The 20189-nt window shown below is 43.5% G+C and overlaps 1 protein-coding gene across 1 annotated transcript in view; it reads left to right on the top strand.

The window, feature by feature from the left end:
• Window positions 1-20189, top strand: part of DYSF (dysferlin) — a 1004398-nt gene that overhangs the window by 810381 nt on the left and 173828 nt on the right. Inside the window, exons 42-43 of the mRNA XM_078674496.1 lie at window positions 6644-6676; window positions 10767-10808. Coding sequence (XP_078530622.1) covers window positions 6644-6676; window positions 10767-10808 — 75 coding nt within the window. The remainder of the gene's footprint in view (window positions 1-6643; window positions 6677-10766; window positions 10809-20189) is intronic.

The following is a 20189-nucleotide window of genomic DNA, read 5'->3' as shown; positions in this document are numbered from 1 at the left end:
ATTAACTCACGCCACGATTCGCACCTGAAACGACACCAGTTGGAAAGTCGAGCCGGAAGCCAAAGTCGACCGTAAGCGGAGGCAGGCTATGGAGTTGCTGCTCCCGCTTCCTATCCTGGAGTGAGGTATAATCTAAAAGTTGATAATGCTGCCTAATAAAAATATACTTTTAGGCTACTTAGCGTACCGCACGTTCATGATGACATTTATTCTAAACAGACTGCCACACTGCAGTCTCTTCTCACTGTACTGCGTTGTTTTCCGCGTTGTTCAGACGCACTAACCCCCTTTTGTGTCCTGGGGTGACAGGTGAGCCACTACGGTGTTGGTCGGACCTGCTTGAAAACAACTACTCGCTCCGAGCACAGGTGTCATTGCTAATATTTTTGATGCTTTCCTCGTCTTCATTGCTTGATTTTGCACAAAAAAAATTGTTACTTGTAGTCATTGGAATATCACACATAATTACACTGAAATTAGGAATATGTGGCAATGGCAATCGGAAACCTTGGCAGCTGTGAGTCACTAGTGCACCGCATCCACCACCACATCCACCACCACATCCACCACCACATCCACTACCACTTCCACCACCACATCCACCACCACATCCACCACCACATCCACCACCACATCCACCACCACATCCACCACCACATCCACCACCACTTCCACCACCACTTCCACCACCACATCCACCACATCCACCATCACCACCACATCCACCATCACCGCCACATCCACCGCCACATCCATCTCCACATCCACCGCCACATCCACCGCCACATCCACCGCCACATCTACCGCCACATCCACCGCCACATCCACCGCCACATCCACCACACCCACCACCACCCCATCCACCACCACCACTGCATCCACCATCACCGCATCCACCACCACGACATCCACCGCATCCACCACCGCATCCACCACCACATCCACCATCACCACCACATCCACCATCACCTCCACCATCACCTCCACATCCACCATGACATCCACCGCCATCACATCCACCACCACCACATCCACCACATCCACCACCACATCCACCACCACATCCACCACCACATCCACCACCACCACCACATCCACCATCACCACCACATCCACCGCCACATCCACCACCACACCCACCACCACCACATCCACCACATGCACCACCACCACATCCACCGCATCCACCACCACATCCACCACCACATCCACCACCACATCCACCACCGCATCCACCACAGCATCCACCACCACCAAATCCACCGCCACATCCACCGCCACATCCACCGCCACATCTACCGCCACATCTACCGCCACATCTACCGCCACATCCACCGCCACATCCACCGCCACATCCACCGCCACATCCACCACCACAACCACCACATCCACCACACCCACCACCACTACATCCACCACCACCCCATCCACCACCGCATCCACCATCACCACATCCACCGCATCCACCACAACCACATCCACCGCATCCACCACCACGACATCCACCGCATCCACCACCGCATCCACCACCACATCCACCATCACCACCACATCCACCATCACCTCCACCATCACCTCCACATCCACCATGACATCCACCGCCAAATCCACCACCATCACATCCACCACCACCACATCCACCATCACCACCACATCCACCGCCACATCCACCGCCACATCCACCGCCCCATCCACCGCCACATCCACCACACCCACCACCACATCCACCACATGCACCACCACCACATCCACCGCATCCACCGCAGCCACCGCATCCACCACCACATCCACCACCACATCCACTTCCACCACCACATCCACCACCACATCCACCACCACATCCACCACAGCATCCACCACCACATCCACCACCACATCCACCACCGTATCCACCACCAACACATCCACCGCATCCACCGCATCCACCACCACATCCACCACCACATCCACCACCACATCACCACAACATCCACCACCATATCCACCACATCCACCATCACCACCACATCCACCATCACCACCACATCCACCATCACCACCACATCCACCGCCACATCCACCCCCACATCCACCGCCACATCCACCGCCACATCCACCACACCCACCACCACCACCATTTCTTTTCTGAATTCAGTGGGTCCTTGGTATTTCAAGTGCACACTTATTCACTGCCCTGGATAAGGTCTCACAACTTTATCACTCCTTTGTGCTATCCTACTCTTACAACTTTTTAAAAGCCGTAGTTCTTGAGGTTTAGTGCAGTCAATGTCGAATCAGTGTCAAATTCATGTTGATGTGCTAACTTCACCACCACCTAGACAGTATATAGGACAAAACTAAGGAACAACTGTTACTACGTCATAATGCAAATGGGTTCCATCCTTTTAATCCACCCAGATTTTTTGCTTTCACCAGGTTTTTGGAAAGTTATTTACAAAAGTTTAAGCTATTGCCATTATAAATTACAATAACTTTCATTTAAGTATGAATTATTAAGCCATTGTTACTTGTAATATCAATACATCTAAGTCACGTAAATACAATACATATTGCATTACAAATGCTATAGGTGTCACAGTTGCGAAAGTTAAAACTATTGGCATTGTAAATGACAAAGCTATTAATTTAGCTATTTTCAAAACCAAAAACATAAAAAAACAGATTTGTGATTTACAATACCAATAGCTCAAACTTTCCTAATGCGAGACCTATTGCATTGCAAATGCTTGTTATTTTATGTAGCTAAGTAAGTGGGTTACTGCTGTAAACACAGAGATCCCTTTGTTACTAGCAGTTCATCGATTAGTAATCCTTCTACTATACCATAGAGAGCTATGAAAGACATTGATTTACACATTTATATGATTTATTGTCAATGGATAGTGTGTACGTGTGGTGTAAAGCGCTCTGACACCCTGAATTGAGATGAATAGTACTATAAAACAAATAAAGCTAAATTCTGATTTTTTACCCATTAACCGCGCGCAAATTCCGCTGCAGTGCAGGACTTTTAATGAGTGGGCGGGACCACGTCGGCCAACGGACATGCGCATCACTAGCCAGGTAGTGCTCGCGACAGCCGTTGGCCGACGCGCACAAGGAACGAGTTAAGTAGTAGTTACTTGCGTAAATACTGAGACTGACTAATACATCTAACATTCCTTCTGTGAATGCACATCTCTTAAATACAGGGACTGAAAAAAGTCAAACGCATGCCTCTCTTAAGTACCTGTGAAGCAATCACAAGCTGTGTGCCTTTGTTCCCCGTCCATAGCATTTGCATGTAGTGTTGAGGCTCTAGATAGCTCCCAGCCAGGATACTCCAGAGGGAGGCCTGATGGCCCTTTAACTTCGGCCTTTGTTTTGGGCCAGATGGAATTTAAAATAACACAGCTCCCTCTCCGCCTGCTCGGAAAGGAAAGCAGACAACGTGTTAGTACTACAGAATGTGTCCCAGTGTCAGAAAACGACACCGGGACGAGTTCAGCATAATTCAGTGGTGCCCACCTTCTTGGCAGGGAGGACAGCGTTCACCTGTGAAAATAGTGGCGGGGCGCCGTTTACACGAATTTACCCCCGACTTGTGCCTTGGGTTATTCTAAATCAAATAGGCAACCTTTACCACCTAGAAATGTTCCGGCATGCATTTTAAACCATCTCTATTATAGTGGTACTTTCACACAAATTATAGTGTACTCGTATATATCATTAATGTTTATTCCAGCCATGGGGTAGAGGCATCTGTCTGCCTCTTATACTCAGAAGAAAGCTTTGAAATGTAATGCCTGCTGGCCGCCCATCCTATGTAGTTGATAACCTGAAAACATATCAGCCCTCCTAGAGTGCCCAAAACTGGGCTTCTGCAGGTTTATTGTACATGACACGACACAACACATCAGTGAACGGCACTGTGCCCCCGCAACAGAGATCTCACTATGGTAAAGTATGTGAAAAATATGTGAAAATGCTGTAGTACTATTATTTCTTATTAAATATGTAGTTCTTTAAATCTATTTATTTAAATTAAAACATTCTAATAAAAAAAGACCTCAGGTAAAATGGTTATATCTATATATTATACACTTAGGATTATTAAAAGTTATGTGCAGAATTAATTTAATTATTTTTTACAAAAATAAAGTTACATTTATTTTTAAAGTACAAAGGCATTGACTTTTTTAAATTAAAATATTTTCTTAGTTATGTATCTTTATATAACATTTAAACAATCTTTTACTACATGAATAAGTCAAAATAAAATAGGGCCCCATTATCATGTTGGGCGGAAGGCCATCTGACAGCTCGTCGGTGTTGTTCTGCCCGACATCTGAGGCATTAGCCCGACTGATGTATTATAATACTGGCGGTCCGACCGATGCCTGCGGGGGGAATCCGCTCTGCCTCCGACAGGCTTAAGGAGCCCGTTGGGGTGGAGGGTGGATTGTAATCTCCAAAATGGAAGCGGTGCCTGCTCAGGCACCACTATGTGGATTTCAATACACTTTTTTGACAGCCTTTCTATGGCGGTTCGACCGCCATAGAAAGGCTGGCAGAAACAGACTGTGGGGGCCCTAAGGGCCCCCATTCCACCGTGGCCTCCTCTATGAGGCCTGGGGACACCTGTGGTGCTCCCCCAAACATCCATGCACTGTGTGGCAGGCACTGTATGGCGCATGGATGTCTAAAAAATTTATATTTCCTATTCCAGCTTGTGCTGCAGCCCACAGCACAAGCCGCAATAGGAAAGATATACTTTCCGACCACTGTCAAGCAGCCGCATCCTGATTTGGGAAGCGGGATGGCCGATTCCTTGTCGGGCAGTCCCGTTTCCGACACCATGCCGGTCGGAGACTTGTCTGACCTGCATCGTAATGGGGCCCTTAATTTTTTTATGTGTTTTCCCATGAGGTATTATTTTAAGTCCCTGACTCTTATTTTATTTGAGAGGGAGTGGCAGTGCCAGTGGTTGGCCATGTGCAGTGATGGGCTTACTCAAGGCCTGAGCTGGAGGGCATTTACTTCTGTTTTCGGTCATTTTTGGCTGAACTACGTTTACAAGTGAAATTTGTGAATAAGAATGGGGTTACTCTTTTGTGGGTGGGTCCATCCCTAAGCCCCTCCCTAACCCTCTCTTAACCCCTCCATACTCCATCCAAACCCTTCCACTTAGTAGTAAATATTTCCCAATTGCCAGTCACTCTCCCGCCCCTCTCACCCTAAAAAAATAGGCATATGCGTACTGAGAGCTCTGCGGTCAAAGATAGGAAAGGAGAAGGATCAGAACTCTGCATAATGGGGATGAGTGATTAAAGGAACGATTTTTAATGACACATTAATGGCACTTTCTTATTTCTCTTTCATTCCAGCAGTGTAGGGTTTTAAGTTATATGTGGGCCGCAAAGGGGATTCCACTGATTCCGATAGGGAGCGATAAATCTGCGGGAAAGTCCAGTGGGGGAATTTCTTCCACTAGGGATGCTATGGCGATAGACCTCCCTCTGATGGAGTGTTAGTGTCAGGATATTCTCTTACTGTCAATGGTGCCAAGCTGCTGAACACTGCTGCTCAGAGCCAACCCTGTGCAGCACCTCACCTGTGTCTGACTTTTGACAGACTCTGATACAGCAGGGAAGGCTCTCGTTTTCAGCTTGAACATTCCTGCTGCATCTGTGGCACTCCGGATGTATGTCGTTACGCCCTGTAGTGCTTATGTGCCAAGTCTAACTCCTAGCATTTGAATATTGACAGTACAATCAAACACAATCGAGTTCTGAAGTAAAGACCTTAAACATCTTATTGAGTTTACCTGGGTTTAGCTGAAAGTATAAAAATAAAATTAAAGCATTTAAGCAAAATAAAGAGGAAGAGAGAAAAAAGAAAATCACATCCTAGGAATCTACCTGCCTTTTATCTAGGGGTGGGCGGAATTTGCTTAGTCGCGCTATGCAAAGCTCCGCGAAACGGGAACAATTCTCTGCGAGCATGCAGAGCTCCGCGAACACGCGGAGTTGCTTATTCTGCCCGTTTGCAATGCTTTTTTCCTGTTCACGAACGCTGTTTGCGTGCTCGGGAGGAAATATCTTGCGAACCCGCATTTTGAAAGCGCAAACAAGAAAAAATTCCATGATGTTGGGGATCGCACATTTTTGCCAATTCCGCGTTCTCTGTGGAACGTGAAATTACCCAAATTCTGAAAATTCCACGAACGGAACGGAATAATAATATATGTTGACCGGATCCAACTGGAGATTCTGGCCTGACATGTCAAAGGGTTTGACCCATCCTGAGTCTTGGGGGAGATGTGTTGATACATCAGGCCCCCTACCTGAGGGGTACTCCAAGGCAACCAAACACATCTAGCCGGAGCCATGAGTGACACCACACTCCCACTTGACTTTGATGCAAAACCATGGTTTTTAGTTGTCTGAATACATATGCATCAAGGCGTTCTCACTCTTGAGAACAAATGAGTGTGCGCCTTAATTGGAGAAGTATCTGACCCCATCAATAAATGTTACTGATGCACTTGTACATAATTCTTTAAAGAAATGTTCTTCTTAGGTGTTTACAGGTTGTATCTTGGTTAATTTTTCAAACTCACTGCAAATATTCCCTACTGAATTGTTTTCTTTTGCGTAACTAGTATTTCAGGTGGTTCTCCAGCAAAAAGAAGCGTGTAAGTATGTGCCTTGGTGAGGGCTCTGTCTGTGTTTGGGACGGGTGCTGGTTTTGACTCCAGACATATAGCATAACACCCTGGTGCCTGCAGGGAAAGCGGTGCCGGTATCTATTGATCAAGCCGAAACTTGATGCCAAAAAAGTCTTCTGATTAATCCAGTATAAACTGTAGAAAAACCTTATGCACTTTTGACTGTAAAAGGGGTTACACACACACACACACACGCACACACACACGCACCCGCACACACACGTACACACACCTTAGCGCGTGCACACACACACGCACATGAACACACACGTACAACACACACGTACAAAACACCTTAGCGCGTGCACACACACAAACACACACACACTTGCTTTCTTCATTACTTTATTTATACTAAAATACTTTATTATTCCTCATCCCATATTCTATTTTATTATCTCCATACACCTTTTTTGTATTTCAAATCCTTGTGGTAATCCATCAGAAACAACCCTATTTATTTTCCCACCCAACAGAAAGGCGTATATTTACTTTGTTCCAGACAGAGTGATGTACTGATATCATAGTCCACACTGCCAAGCAGAAAATTGATGAGTCGCAAATACTGTTCATCGAAGACTATGACATCCCCATATCTGGCAGAGATGATATAGAAAGACACTGGGGCTCCCACTGTGTTAGACTGGACTGCTATCCATGAGACATCTTTGGCCAAGAGTCATAAGAATCAAACCCCCAAACCAGGAACACTGTGGGGAAACCCCAGGATTCAGGTAATACACATTATAGGGTGCAAGGGCTGTCCCTTCCCTATGAGGTACAACACCAAGGAAAACTCTAAGCGTCCAATCAGTAGACCCACACTAACTCGGCCAGAGACGATTGGAAGATTTCACATCTGGAACATGTACGCCCCTATGGTGAAACCTACAAATCGCAGACATTCATCTACACCCTCCCAGAACCTAAAGCATCAGGACTCCAAAGATTCGACAAATGATGTACCATAATAACCACCCTGTGTGCTACTACCATGCATAGCATGTCCTGTGCACAATGATTTCATACCTTGTTTCTCTACTGACACTTTTATGCAGGCCTTAATTTCCCATATGCCAAGCTGACTGTACAGCCACTTAAATAAACCTACCTTATGGATGTATGACGTTACAACGCAGGCTATTACAACGCCTGCCTTTACAACGCAGTTTTTACATCGCAATCCATTACAACGCATAGCGCTTTGGGGTGCTGGATAGTGAATAGTTTAATTTACTATTCCAACTCCAGTCCCCGTGGACACTAGGGAAGGTGTTGGATAGTAAATTAAACTTATTCCCTATCCTAGTGCGCCACCCAGCGCAATGCGTTGTAATGGTTTGCGTTGTAATGACCGCGTTGTAATGGTAGTGCGCTGTAAAAGTTTTGTTGTAAAGGTTGTTCACCCTACCTTATATGCCTCATTGCGTGTGTCTGCATTTTACAACACTTGCCAAACTTACCACAAAATATACTCATACCATATTATTGTATTTACACCATAGGAGATTTGCATAATTGTGATGCATTTACTAGCCAGTGTTTTATGGGGTTTTTAGCATAATATTTTAGCTTGGAAATCGATTCACTTAAGACATTTAAAAGTGTTGCTATTCTTTACTAATTGAATTCCGCAATGATATAATATGTGGCCGGAGTTAGTGATTTTGGCATCGAGTATCTGCAAGATTGCTTGAACTCACAGAACACCTCAATCTTTTCTTTCACTAACTGCCTCCTCATTGGTTGTGGTACTGGTGCTGTTGTCTTGATTTGTGGATTTCTTATTCATGCAGTTCTCGTCTCTTTCAATATCTTGCAAATCCAAGGCTATTGGCATGCATCCTTCCCTCTTCTTAACCAGCCGTCCTCCCTAAAATGAATTCCTGCAGGTCAGGAGTCAGAAGTGGGATACTGCTGCTGTCACTTTGATCTTCTGTTTTGATCTTCAGTCTTCTTTTGTAGATTATGGTTCCTATTTCAATATATACAAGGAATCAAGAGAAATTACTAGTTAGCATTGTGCCTTGAAATTGATTAAACTCGAATTCCTAGTTTGTGGCTAGGCTATTGCTCAGGTACTCCAGGGGCAATAGTTTGATCACCCTACCACTGTTTTCTGATCTCAGATGGGTACAAGCCTTAGCAGATACCTGTAAGCAGTCATACCAGTAGTCTGTAGCTGTGAAAAGCGCTAGGAAGCCTACGGGTAGCCATGCGCTATGTTAAAACGATAGAATAGAATATATAAAAACTACAGAATACCCAATGAACTATAAGCTCACACGTCACACTTGCAAGCAGAGCAAAATATTCCATATACATTTGCCATGTCTCTCTAGTTTTCAGTGACACAAACTATCCCCATGAAAAAATACCCACTATGATTGTGAATAGACTTTAATTAAGGGACTTTCAAACAAGCAAACGTTGTAGGTGGTCAAATGCTTAGCATTATCTATGTCAGACACCTTGTATCTTTGCTTTTGTTATAGGGTAGTTATCTCTTGAAAGAATGGCGAAAACGTGTATTTTTGGCCACAGGTTAGAGTAGACCATTGGTGGCCTTTATAGGGCCAGGGCAATGCTGGATCAGTGCTTTTGGTTTTTAGGATACTAAACATACACAAGGCAACCCAGTATTCCCCCAGAGAACTGGGTACATCTGTTACAACTAACAATGTTCCTGGAGGACTTATTCATACAATTCTTTTTAGTTGATCAAACTGTCCAACAATGTTAACAAAAGAACACAAGAAACTCACCCCAAAAAGTGTACTGTTATATACAAAATGTATTACATAGAATCGCCTATATGACTAACTACAGGGCTATCATTCAAATCAATGCAAACAACACTGACACCCCTCGTAAGTAAGATCCAACATAGGAATAGTTCATATGGTGTGAATCCCAGGATCTTCAAGAGGCGTAGACTCCTCTTAACTTGCATAGGTCCACAATTGACTGTCCATGTTATGCAATTTTTTCTTTGGACTCAACCACAATTGATGGCATTAATCTAGTTAAGGAGGAGGAACCGTCAACGATTCGGCATCAGAGTGCTAAAAGGTCTGTGAGCCAATCATCAGGACACAGTGTTGAACACATAACAGAAACAGAGGATTCCACTTTAGTGTCTGACAACAAGCGTTAGTGGCGGGTTGGAGCTGACTTTGGCAGTGTCCTTTATACATAATTCGCTGATTCTTACATTTTTGTCGGCTGTGTGGATGCAGTTACTTTCCCTCCTCAATTTCTGTTTTGTGTTCAACACTGAGCCCTGAAGATGGTCTTGCAAATCTTTTGGCACTCTGTGACCGAAACGTCAACGGTTCCTCCTCAAATTTGTACCATGCCTGGACAGTTGGCAGCTCAAGATACTAGCATTTTTCTGGACTTATAGTGACCTCTATCTGCCAAGTTTTAAATGGACACCAGCTGATTGACATAGAGAGCTATGCGTTTGGCACCCACCTTCAATGCCTTTCACTTTGCTTGGCTTGAGAATGAATGGTTTTACTACTTGCTGTTTGTACAGAAGGTCAGAAGCAATCAAAGTATAATGAGCTGCCTGCAATGAGATAGAATGCAGATGGTTGAGTGTTGTCCAACAAAACATCCTTTTAAATTAGCCCAGCTCACATCATGCCCTGCATTCAATGAACCCGCATTCCCCTGCTTCACTGCTTCCTCTCCGCCTCTCTGTAATTATTTGTGTCAATCTGCTCTAATTGCCGACCTTTTCTTGACTACTGTCCCATGCAGTCTGTTCTTTCATCTGCTTAGCAGCTAGGAATGGTAATGTGAATAGTCCTTTCGGCGAGTCCGTTTTACGACTCAGTATTCCTTTGTGTTATTTATATTCCCTTGTAAAGACGCAGCCTGTTCTAAGCATTGTTCCTATTCCGAGCTGTGTTTGAAGTAGTAGCCATTTCAACGTGCCAACTCTTGGAGGATAACAGGAAGTCTAGCTTTTTATCACCATGTTCCATTGAACAATTGAACACATTCCCGGCTATGCACGCATCTCATTCTCTAACGGATTTCATTGCAGGATCAAATCAAAACAGAGAAGGCAACAGCGGCCTCGGTCAAGGTACAGGAGGACAACAAACCTATCTTAGACAATGTTTTTTTTTTATTTGGTGTTGGTGAAATGACCATTGTGGTGGAACGCCACAGAATGGTGACCTATTCGGAGAGTATGCTATAGTTCCAGTCCTTGGCTTTGCAGCTGCATAAAATATGTTTATTGTTGTCTGATAACAATGATTCAAGGCTGTCACTCCTCATTGGTATTCTGAGGCACACATTGGAGGTCATGGGCGTATTCAAAATACAAGATCTGTCAAAAGATACCAAATTTCTACGTGCTGCAGAAATTTAGATGGTCCGTGACATTGATGATGCTGCTTGAATTGTTAAGTTGATTCATTTGATCGGATTGGCGGAGTGAATGGAATTGATGGAATTCTGAACTTTCTTAAGGGTTATAAAATTGATGTGATTAGCGGATTGATCATATTTGTAGGATAGATGGGTTTTAGGTGGTTGATGTGGGGGATGGAATTGAAGAGTTTAACATGATTATTGGAACTTATGAGGTTGACAGAGTGTATGGTGTTTGGTCTTGTTAATAAGATGCATGGGCTTCGTGGGGCTGATGAGATTGATGAGAATAATGATGAGGTGGATGGGTTCCACAGAAGTGGTGATTTGACAGGATTGGTGGTGTTCAATGAGAAGGATGGTGTTTGATGGGGTTGATGGATTTGATGGAAGTGATGGGGTTGATGGCTTCTACAGGATTGGTGGAATTGACAGGATTGATAGTGTACAATGGGAAGGATGGTATTTGATGGGATTGATGGGTTTGATGGAAGTGCTTGGGTTATTGGGATCTACAGGATTGGTGGAATCGACAGGATTGATGGTGTTCAGTGGGAAGGATGATGTTTGATGGAATTGATGAGTGAGGGAAGTGATGGGGTTAATGGGTTCTACGGGATTGGTGGAATTGACAGGATTGGCAGGGTTTCAATGAGAAGGATTGTGTTTGATGGGATTGATGGATTTGATGGAAGTGATGGGGCTGATGGGTTCTACAGGATTGGTCAAAATCTCAGGATTGATGGTTCTCAATGGAAAGGATAGTGATTGATGAAATTGATGGGTTTGATGGAAGTGCTGGGGTTATTGGGTTCTACAGGATTGGTGGAATCAAAAGAATTGATGGTGTTCAGTGGGAAGGATGATGTTTGATGGAATTGATGAGTCTGAGGGAGGTGATGTGGTAATGGGTTCTACAGGATTGGTGGAATTGACAGGATTCATCGTGTTCAATGGAGAGGATGGTGTTTGATGGGATTGGTGGGTTTGAGGGAACGGATGAGGGTGAAGGCTTCTGCAGGATTGGTGGAGATGGCAGGATTGATTGTGCTGAATAGGAAAGATGGGATTGATGAATTTGATGGCAGTGATGTGGTTGATGGCTTCTACATAATTGGTGGCATTGACAGGATTGATTGTGCTCAATAGGAAGGCTGGTGTTTGATGGGATTGATGGGTTTGAGGAAAATGATGGTGTTTGTGTGGTTATTGAAGATTATTGGATTGATGAGCTTTAAGGGAATGTTGGTTTTAAGTGGACTGATGGAACTAATGTGTTTAATTAGCTTAATGGGTTTGATAGAGTTGATGGGGTTGCTGGGACTGAACTGATGGAGTTGATTGGACTGACTAGAGTGATGTTTAAGGAATAAGTGAAAATGTTGGGAATGTACTGGTTGTACCATTACCCTGTGACCTTGCAGAGACAGGTTATTCTTATCAGCTGCCCATTTTCCTACCTTTGTGACGGTCTTTCAGTTTTTAACCGTATTGCTTATGCCTCTATTCACGATTTTAAGAGCATTGAGATGTGCTCAAAATTCTAAAAAGTTACATTTTCTGGGTTTTCATGCAAATGCTCCTATTATATTTCTGTCATGTCTATTTGTTTAGTACATTGCATAAACAGAATTGTCTTCAAGTGCCTGGTTAGTGTCTATTAGTTTAATCTACCTTATTGGGGCTCAACTTTATTGATCTCAGAAGATCAAAGGACTGACTGAGCCAGACAGTGACTGAATTCTGTGACTTGCAGCTCTCTGTGGGACACTCACCTCTCTCATCCATTCCTTCCATTCATAAGAAAATGGTTAACGCTTAGCCCGTTGCTTACATATCTTCTCTGTAAGTAAATAGACCCATATTCTTCTGCATGGATATATGTGTGTGTGGGACATAAGTCTATTGGGAGTCCTGTCTAATGTGTTTTGTTGAATGTTTATGCGATGCAATATCATTGAGGGAAATGGTGTTGGTAGGAACAGTGATAGCAACGTATATGGTATATCTGGGTGTGTTAGATGTATGAAAAGTGTTGCATCTAGTGTGTTTTGTTACATGTTCGTTTGTGGTGGATCATATGTCATACCTTTTTAGGCTGCATCTTTATGGCACATCACTAGTTGTATGTTTCAGCCAGTTCTTTCTCTGATAAACCGCACTTGGGTCTTTTGGTTGTACGTTATACATTCAGAAACTATGCTGGGATTCATGACACCTAGTGATTGCAAGTGTTGTGTGACACTATATTGGAGCCATTAATGTCACTATATATATATATATATATATATATATATATATATATTACCTACTGGCGGTCGCCAGTAGGTATATATAGTTAGGATTTTTTCTCTATGGGATTTTTGAAAATTCTATGTCTAATAACTTTGGCGTTTGTGGACGGAATTGGCTGAAATTTTCAGGAAAATTGAACATTTTGTTTCTGAGCAGCCCCTGAAAATTTGGGGGGGGGTCGTCAAGGGGGGGCCGAGAAAAAAGGGGGGTCCCAAAACGTGTTTTTGCCATGCAATTTTCCATAGGGCGGTTGGCCTCACTTTTAGCTCGAACGGCTGAATGGATTTCCACGAAACTTGGCAAAATTGTAGATATTGTTTGCCCGATGTGCCTTTGCTAGGTCTCAAGATATGTGGTCCTGTGAATTTTGAGTAAATTAGGTTTAAAAAAAGATATATATCTAGAGCCGCGCCCGGTACGCGTACCGGGGAGCGCTCCAGGCGCGCCACGCGACTTGCGCACGGCAAGCTGATTGGTTCTCGGGTGTCTGTAAACATTCGAAACAGTCCGCAGCGGCCGCCATCTTGTGTCTCGGTAGGATTGAGACACAAGAGGTGGCAAGAATCAAAGGGGGGAAATGAGCAAAAGGGGGCAGGGTACACCCCCCTGACCCCCTACTTTTGATGTGGGGGCCATAAAGGGCTCCCGCGGGTGAACATTTTTTTTTAAAAAAAATTCGATTTTCGCGGGGGGGAGCGCCCGGTACGCGCACCGGGGAGCGTACGGGGGAGCGTACCATGGAGATTAAAAATGACAGACTTTTTAAAAAAAAAAAAAGCTTCTTTTTATAAATTGGAGGTAGTTCTGAAAAGAACTTTTTTTTTTATTTTGTTGTTTTATATATTTTTTTTTTGTTTTTGTTGTTTTATATTTTTTTTAGACTTTTTAAAACAATTTTATATTTTTTTTGGATTTTTGTCAAGGGAAAAACAAAAACAAGGATTCCAAAACTGCTCAACAGGAGCAAAAAAATTAGAAAATTTAGGGACTGGAAGAGCAGCGGTGTTGCTGTTTCTTTAGGGCAATGAGTTCAACACTCTGCTCCCCATAGCAGAGCAGTTCGTCACACTCCGTGCACAAAAATTTGATGCCTGCAAACACCGGCTGAATGTTAGGGACCATTCTTCCACGGGGTGGTCCCGAAGGTGTTGCTCCACCAGTGGAGGTGCTGCCGCCATCTGTTGGTACATTCCGTGCCAGCTCTCTGACACTCTCCCTGGCAAAGTTGTTAGGGTGTCTTCTTTTCACATGCCTGATCAAATTAGCATTCCCAAAACTATATTTTTTCAGAGGATTGCCTCTGGATAAACTACTCCCACATATTTTGCAGGTTACTTTGGGAGCGTTGACTTTTTTCTGTCCTTCAGGGATGTCGTAAAATTTCCAGATGAAATGGGTTTTTTTCTTTTGCTGAGGAGGGTCCTCATCTAAAAATCCATCTGAATCACTGCTGGATGACTCTCTTGCAGCCATTGCTGGAGATCAGAAAAGTAGGAGATAGAGTAGACAGAACAGCTCTTGCTCTCTCCAAGTACAAAGCAATAGTGAGAGAAATGGGTGGGTTTCACACAATTTGGAAAAAAAAAAGTTCTGAACCAATGAAAAGTGTTATTTTAAAGTCACATGGTTTGACGCGCTTACGCTACGCGCCCCGGGGCGCGTCCCGGGCGTGTATCGTAAGCGCATCGGGGCGCTTACGTTGCGCGATCATATGCGCTTCCGGGTGCGCTTACGCGGTGCGTCATAAGACGCATCTCGCGGCTACGCGATACGTGTCTTATGACGCAAGGCGTGGCGGCTACGCGATACGTCACGATGTTGTTTTCGTTCGCGGCAATAGCGCTTCCGGGACGCGCATCAGTACGCGCCCCGGGGCGCGCCGCAAGATTGCGCTTACCCGTGCGTTCACCTGTCCGCGCCCCGGGAGCGCACCAAAAATAATATAAAAAATAAATAAAAAAATTATAAAATATAAAATTCGATTTAAAATGTATTATTTTTATAAAGATTTGCTATTAAAAAACCTATGAAATTCACTGAAAAAACCATAGGTTATAGACCATATATAGTTAGGAATTAGCATTTACAAAACCTTGAAAATTCACTGAAAAAACCATAGGTTATAGACCATATATAGTTAGGAATTAGCATTTAAAAAACCTTATTTTACTCACACAAAACCATTGAAATTCCATATATAGTTAGTTGTACTAACTACATATCGCGCACCCGCAATCCACTGCTGATGATGTCACATATTACATCATTCATGACATGGTCAGTGACATCACTGATGACATCACTGATGACATCTCAAATGACATCACTGATGACATCTCATTTGACATTACTCATGACATCATTCAATGGATGATACGATGAACCTCTTCAGACTCTAATATAACCTTAGATACACTCAGTGTAAACAGACACTCACAGACTGTCACTCATCCATGGAGTTACTCACACACCTAATCAGTCTTGCAAAGAATCAATCACACCTCCATTTCCTCAACTATATAGTTAAACACACCTTACTTATTGAAACATATAATAACACATATTTACTCTGTTATACAATCCCTGATACAAGTTCACAATAATCCATACAGCCACTCACACATTCACTGGCTCTTATGCACAGTTATTTATATATGTCAACTACCACATGTACTGTGTTTTACATATGTACTTACTTTGACATGTAGCACTGAGATATCCATTCACTCACCAATACACTCATGCACACAGTAAACCGCCCATACAGCTGTTTCCACATGCACTTTTGAACCCATACATCTAGTGAATCAACTGCTCACACATCTATGCACAGAGTCATACACCTCCCAGACACCCACACACACACTCAGTCTCCCATACAAATACTTGGCCAACTAATCAATAACCCATATAGTTAGTCATATAGCTAATGATCAACAATTGCATCAGATTACAAAACAACAGACACAATGGTGCACAATTTAAAACAGTTTAGTCACTAACCCATGCACTCAGTGAGACACATTTAATCACTCACTTATACAGTCAGTCATGCACCTACTAAATACATCATCCAGACACTTATACATCCACTCATTCTTCAATATATAAGACATATTTTAACTTTACAGAAACATACAGTCACTGGATGTTGTCATCAGTGATGTCATCAGTGATGTCATTTGAGATGTCATCAGTGATGTCATCAGTGATGTCACTGACCATGTCATGAATGATGTAATATGTGACATCATCAGCAGTGGATTGCGGGTGCGCGATATGTAGTTAGTACAACTAACTATATATGGAATTTCAATGGTTTTGTGTGAGTAAAATAAGGTTTTTTAAATGCTAATTCCTAACTATATATGGTCTATAACCTATGGTTTTTTCAGTGAATATATATATATATATATATATATATATACATATATATATATATATACATATATATATATATATATATATATATATATATATATATATATATATAGTGACATTAATGGCTCCAATTTAGTGTCACAAGCATCTGCGGCCCTTTCTGTAAATCCAAAGTGCTCTTGGTCAGAAAAAAGTAGATATGCGTGCCAAGTTGCAACATTGATGTATTTTCTGTAATACAGCACCAGGAAACAAATTTCGCTGTGGCATCTATGAAGAAAATGTATGGGAAAGTCCACCTCCACTCTAAGTGGCTGGTCACTTTATAGCACACAAGCACACACACACACATGCACACGCACACACACACACACACATATGCATGCATGCATACATATATACATAAACTCGTGTGTCTTCATGTGTGTATATATGTGTGTGTGTGTATATGTGTGTGTGTATATATATATATGTATATATATATGTCGCCAGTAGGTAGTTATAGTTAGGACCTAGTTTCCATAGGAAATCCGCAACATTCTATTGGGAATAACTTTGGCGTTGATGGACGGAATTTGCTGAATTTCTCCAAGAAAATGGCCAGTTCCGCTCCGCTCCTTCCCTGAAAGTTTGGGGGGGATTCATCAAGCGGGGGCCGAGATAAAAGGGGGGTCCCAAAACGTGTTTTCCCCATGTTAATTTCCATAGGGCGGTTGGACTCACTTTTAGCCTGAACGGCTGAATGGATTTCCACCAAACTTGGCAAAATTGTAGGGACTGGTAGCCCGATGTGCCTTTGCTATGTCTCAAGATATGTGCTCCAGTGGATTTTGAGTAATTTAGGTTCAAAAATATATATATCTATAAGCACGCGAGTTCGCGAGCGGAAAGCTGATTGGCTCTCGGGTGTCTGTGAACATTCCAAACAGTCCGGAGCGGCTGCCATCTTGTGTCTCGGCAGGATCGAGACACAAGAGGTGGCAAAAACAAAGGGGGAAATGACCAAAAGGGGGCAGGGTAGACCCCCCTCACCCCCTAGGTTTAATGTGGGGGCCATAAAAGGGCCCCGCGGGGCAAAACATTTTTTTTCCGATTTTCGTGGGGGGAGCGCCCGGCACGCGCACTGGGGAGCGTACCGGGGAGCGTAAGAAAGGCAGAGTTTTTTTTAAATGTAGCATTTTTTTTATAAATTGGAGTTAGTTCTAAAAAGAACTGTTTTTTTTATTCTTTTTGTTGTTTTATATTTTTTTTATTGTTTTTTTGAACATTTTTTACTTTTTTTGGCTTTTATGAACAATTTTATATTTTTTTGTATTTTTTGGGGACAAACAAAAAACAGGGAATTGTAAACGGCTCAACAGGAGCAAAAAAAATCAGGAACAAATTAAGGTTTCTTTCTGCAGTTGTGGTTGTCTCCAGCACGGTTGATGAGTTTGATGCTTTGCTCCCCATAGGAAATTGTAGTCCCGCAAAATATACAAACTATTTTGTAATCTCCAAACTGGCGTTGGATGTTTGGGACCATCTCCCTTGTCTCTGGACCCGATGGAGTGGGTTGTTTGCTTTTGGAGGTGCTCGGAGAAGATTGGGGAGGGTTTCTGGTCAGTTCTGTGACCTCTGCCGCAGCATAGTTGTTTGGATGCCTGCGTTGCATGTGGCGAAGCATTGTATGGTTCCCAAATGAATATTTTTTTGCAGGGTTCCCCCTGGAAAGTACAGTGCCACAGATGAGACATGTCACTTTTGCAGCATTTACTTTCTTTGCACCCCTTGGGATTTGAAAAAACTCCCACACAAAGTGCTCCTTCGGTTTATATGGGGTATTATCTTCAGGCAGGAACTGCCTCTCCTCCTCCTCCTCCTCCTCCTCCTCCTCTTCTTCTTCACCACCAATGTGGTGTTGTGGTGGTCCTTGTGGTGGTGGTGTGGTGCAGATGCTCCTGCTGCTGCTGCTACTGTAGCCATTTCTCAATGAATAGAAACAGGTCTTCCTCAGTCAAAGAACAAAGTGAGAATGAGGAAAAAAGGTGGGGGCTTTCATCATTTGGAAAACAAAACTGTTCTGAACCAATGAAAAGTGTTATTTTCAGGTCACATGACCCGACGCGCTTACGCTACGCGCCCGGGGCGCGCACCGGGGCGCGCCCCGGGTGCATAGCGTAAGCGCGTCGGGGCGCGCCCGGGGGGCGCTTACGCCGTGCGTCATAAGACGCATCACGTGGCTACGCGATACGTCGCGATGATCTTTTCGTTTGCGGAAATAGCGCTAACGGGACGCTCACCGGTACGCGCACCGGGGCGCGCTGCAAGATTGCGCTTACCGGTGCGCTCACCGGTACGCGCACCGGGAGCGCTCTAGGGCAAAAATGTCATTTGAGATGTCATCAGTGATGTCATCAGTGATGTCATTTGAGATGTCATCTGTGATGTCATCAGTGATGTCACTAACCATGTCATGAATGATGTAATATGTGACATCATCAGCAGTGCATTGCGGGCGCGCGAGTTATAGTGAGTCCAACTAACTATAACGTGGGAATTTCAATGGTTTTATGTCAGTAACATTTCCAGCTAACTATAACTGGTTTCAAACCTATGTTTTTTTCAGTGAAATATATATATATATATATATATATATATATATATATATATATATATATATATATATATATATATATATATACATACACACACACATATATACACACATCCAGACACACAGGTTTATGTATATATGTATGCATTCATGCATGTGTATGTGTGTGTGTGTGTTTGTGTGCTATAAAGTGACCACCCACTTAGTGGAGGTGGACTTTCCCATACATTTTCTTCATAGATGCCACAGCGAAATTAGTGTCCTGGTGCTGTATAACAGAAAGTACATCAATGGTGCAACTTGGCACGCATATCTACTTTTTGTGACCCAGAGCACTTTGGTTTTACAGAAAGGGCCGCAGATGCTTGTGTGGCCACTTCTGTATTAGAGTTAGCACTGGCGCACATAAGACTGGTGCTATCCCAAAAGGGTGATCCCTCCTTTTCTTCACCTCTTCACCAGTGCTGTACTATCGATGCTCAGAGGCAAAGAGGCCGTCAGGAGGCGCACTGACAGGGAGCCACAAAGAGGGTTTGACCTACCACTCCATGCAGAATCTCAGGGCATGTGCAGAAGCAACTCCAGCTGCTGTTACTATGGAGTGGAAACTCTGATATCAGCATCACACCTGTTGACCACATGTCCCATCATCCATAATGCCTCTTTCAATGTCCTCTGGCGGTTCTGTTCCGCATTATTGTTTGCTTTGCTGCGGTTTCTAATCATCTACAACCCTCCATCTGTAACCATCTTCCGCAGCCGAAGCGCCTTTTCAATTTCCTAATCAAGAAAGGTACCTGCTTCCCCCGGGATAGC

This window comes from Lissotriton helveticus, chromosome 2_1 (assembly GCF_964261635.1).
Source record: "Lissotriton helveticus chromosome 2_1, aLisHel1.1, whole genome shotgun sequence".
In the NCBI taxonomy this organism is placed as follows: domain Eukaryota; kingdom Metazoa; phylum Chordata; class Amphibia; order Caudata; family Salamandridae; genus Lissotriton; species Lissotriton helveticus.
Note: the sequence above shows the minus strand (reverse complement) of the source record. Positions and strands in the feature narration are given on the sequence as shown.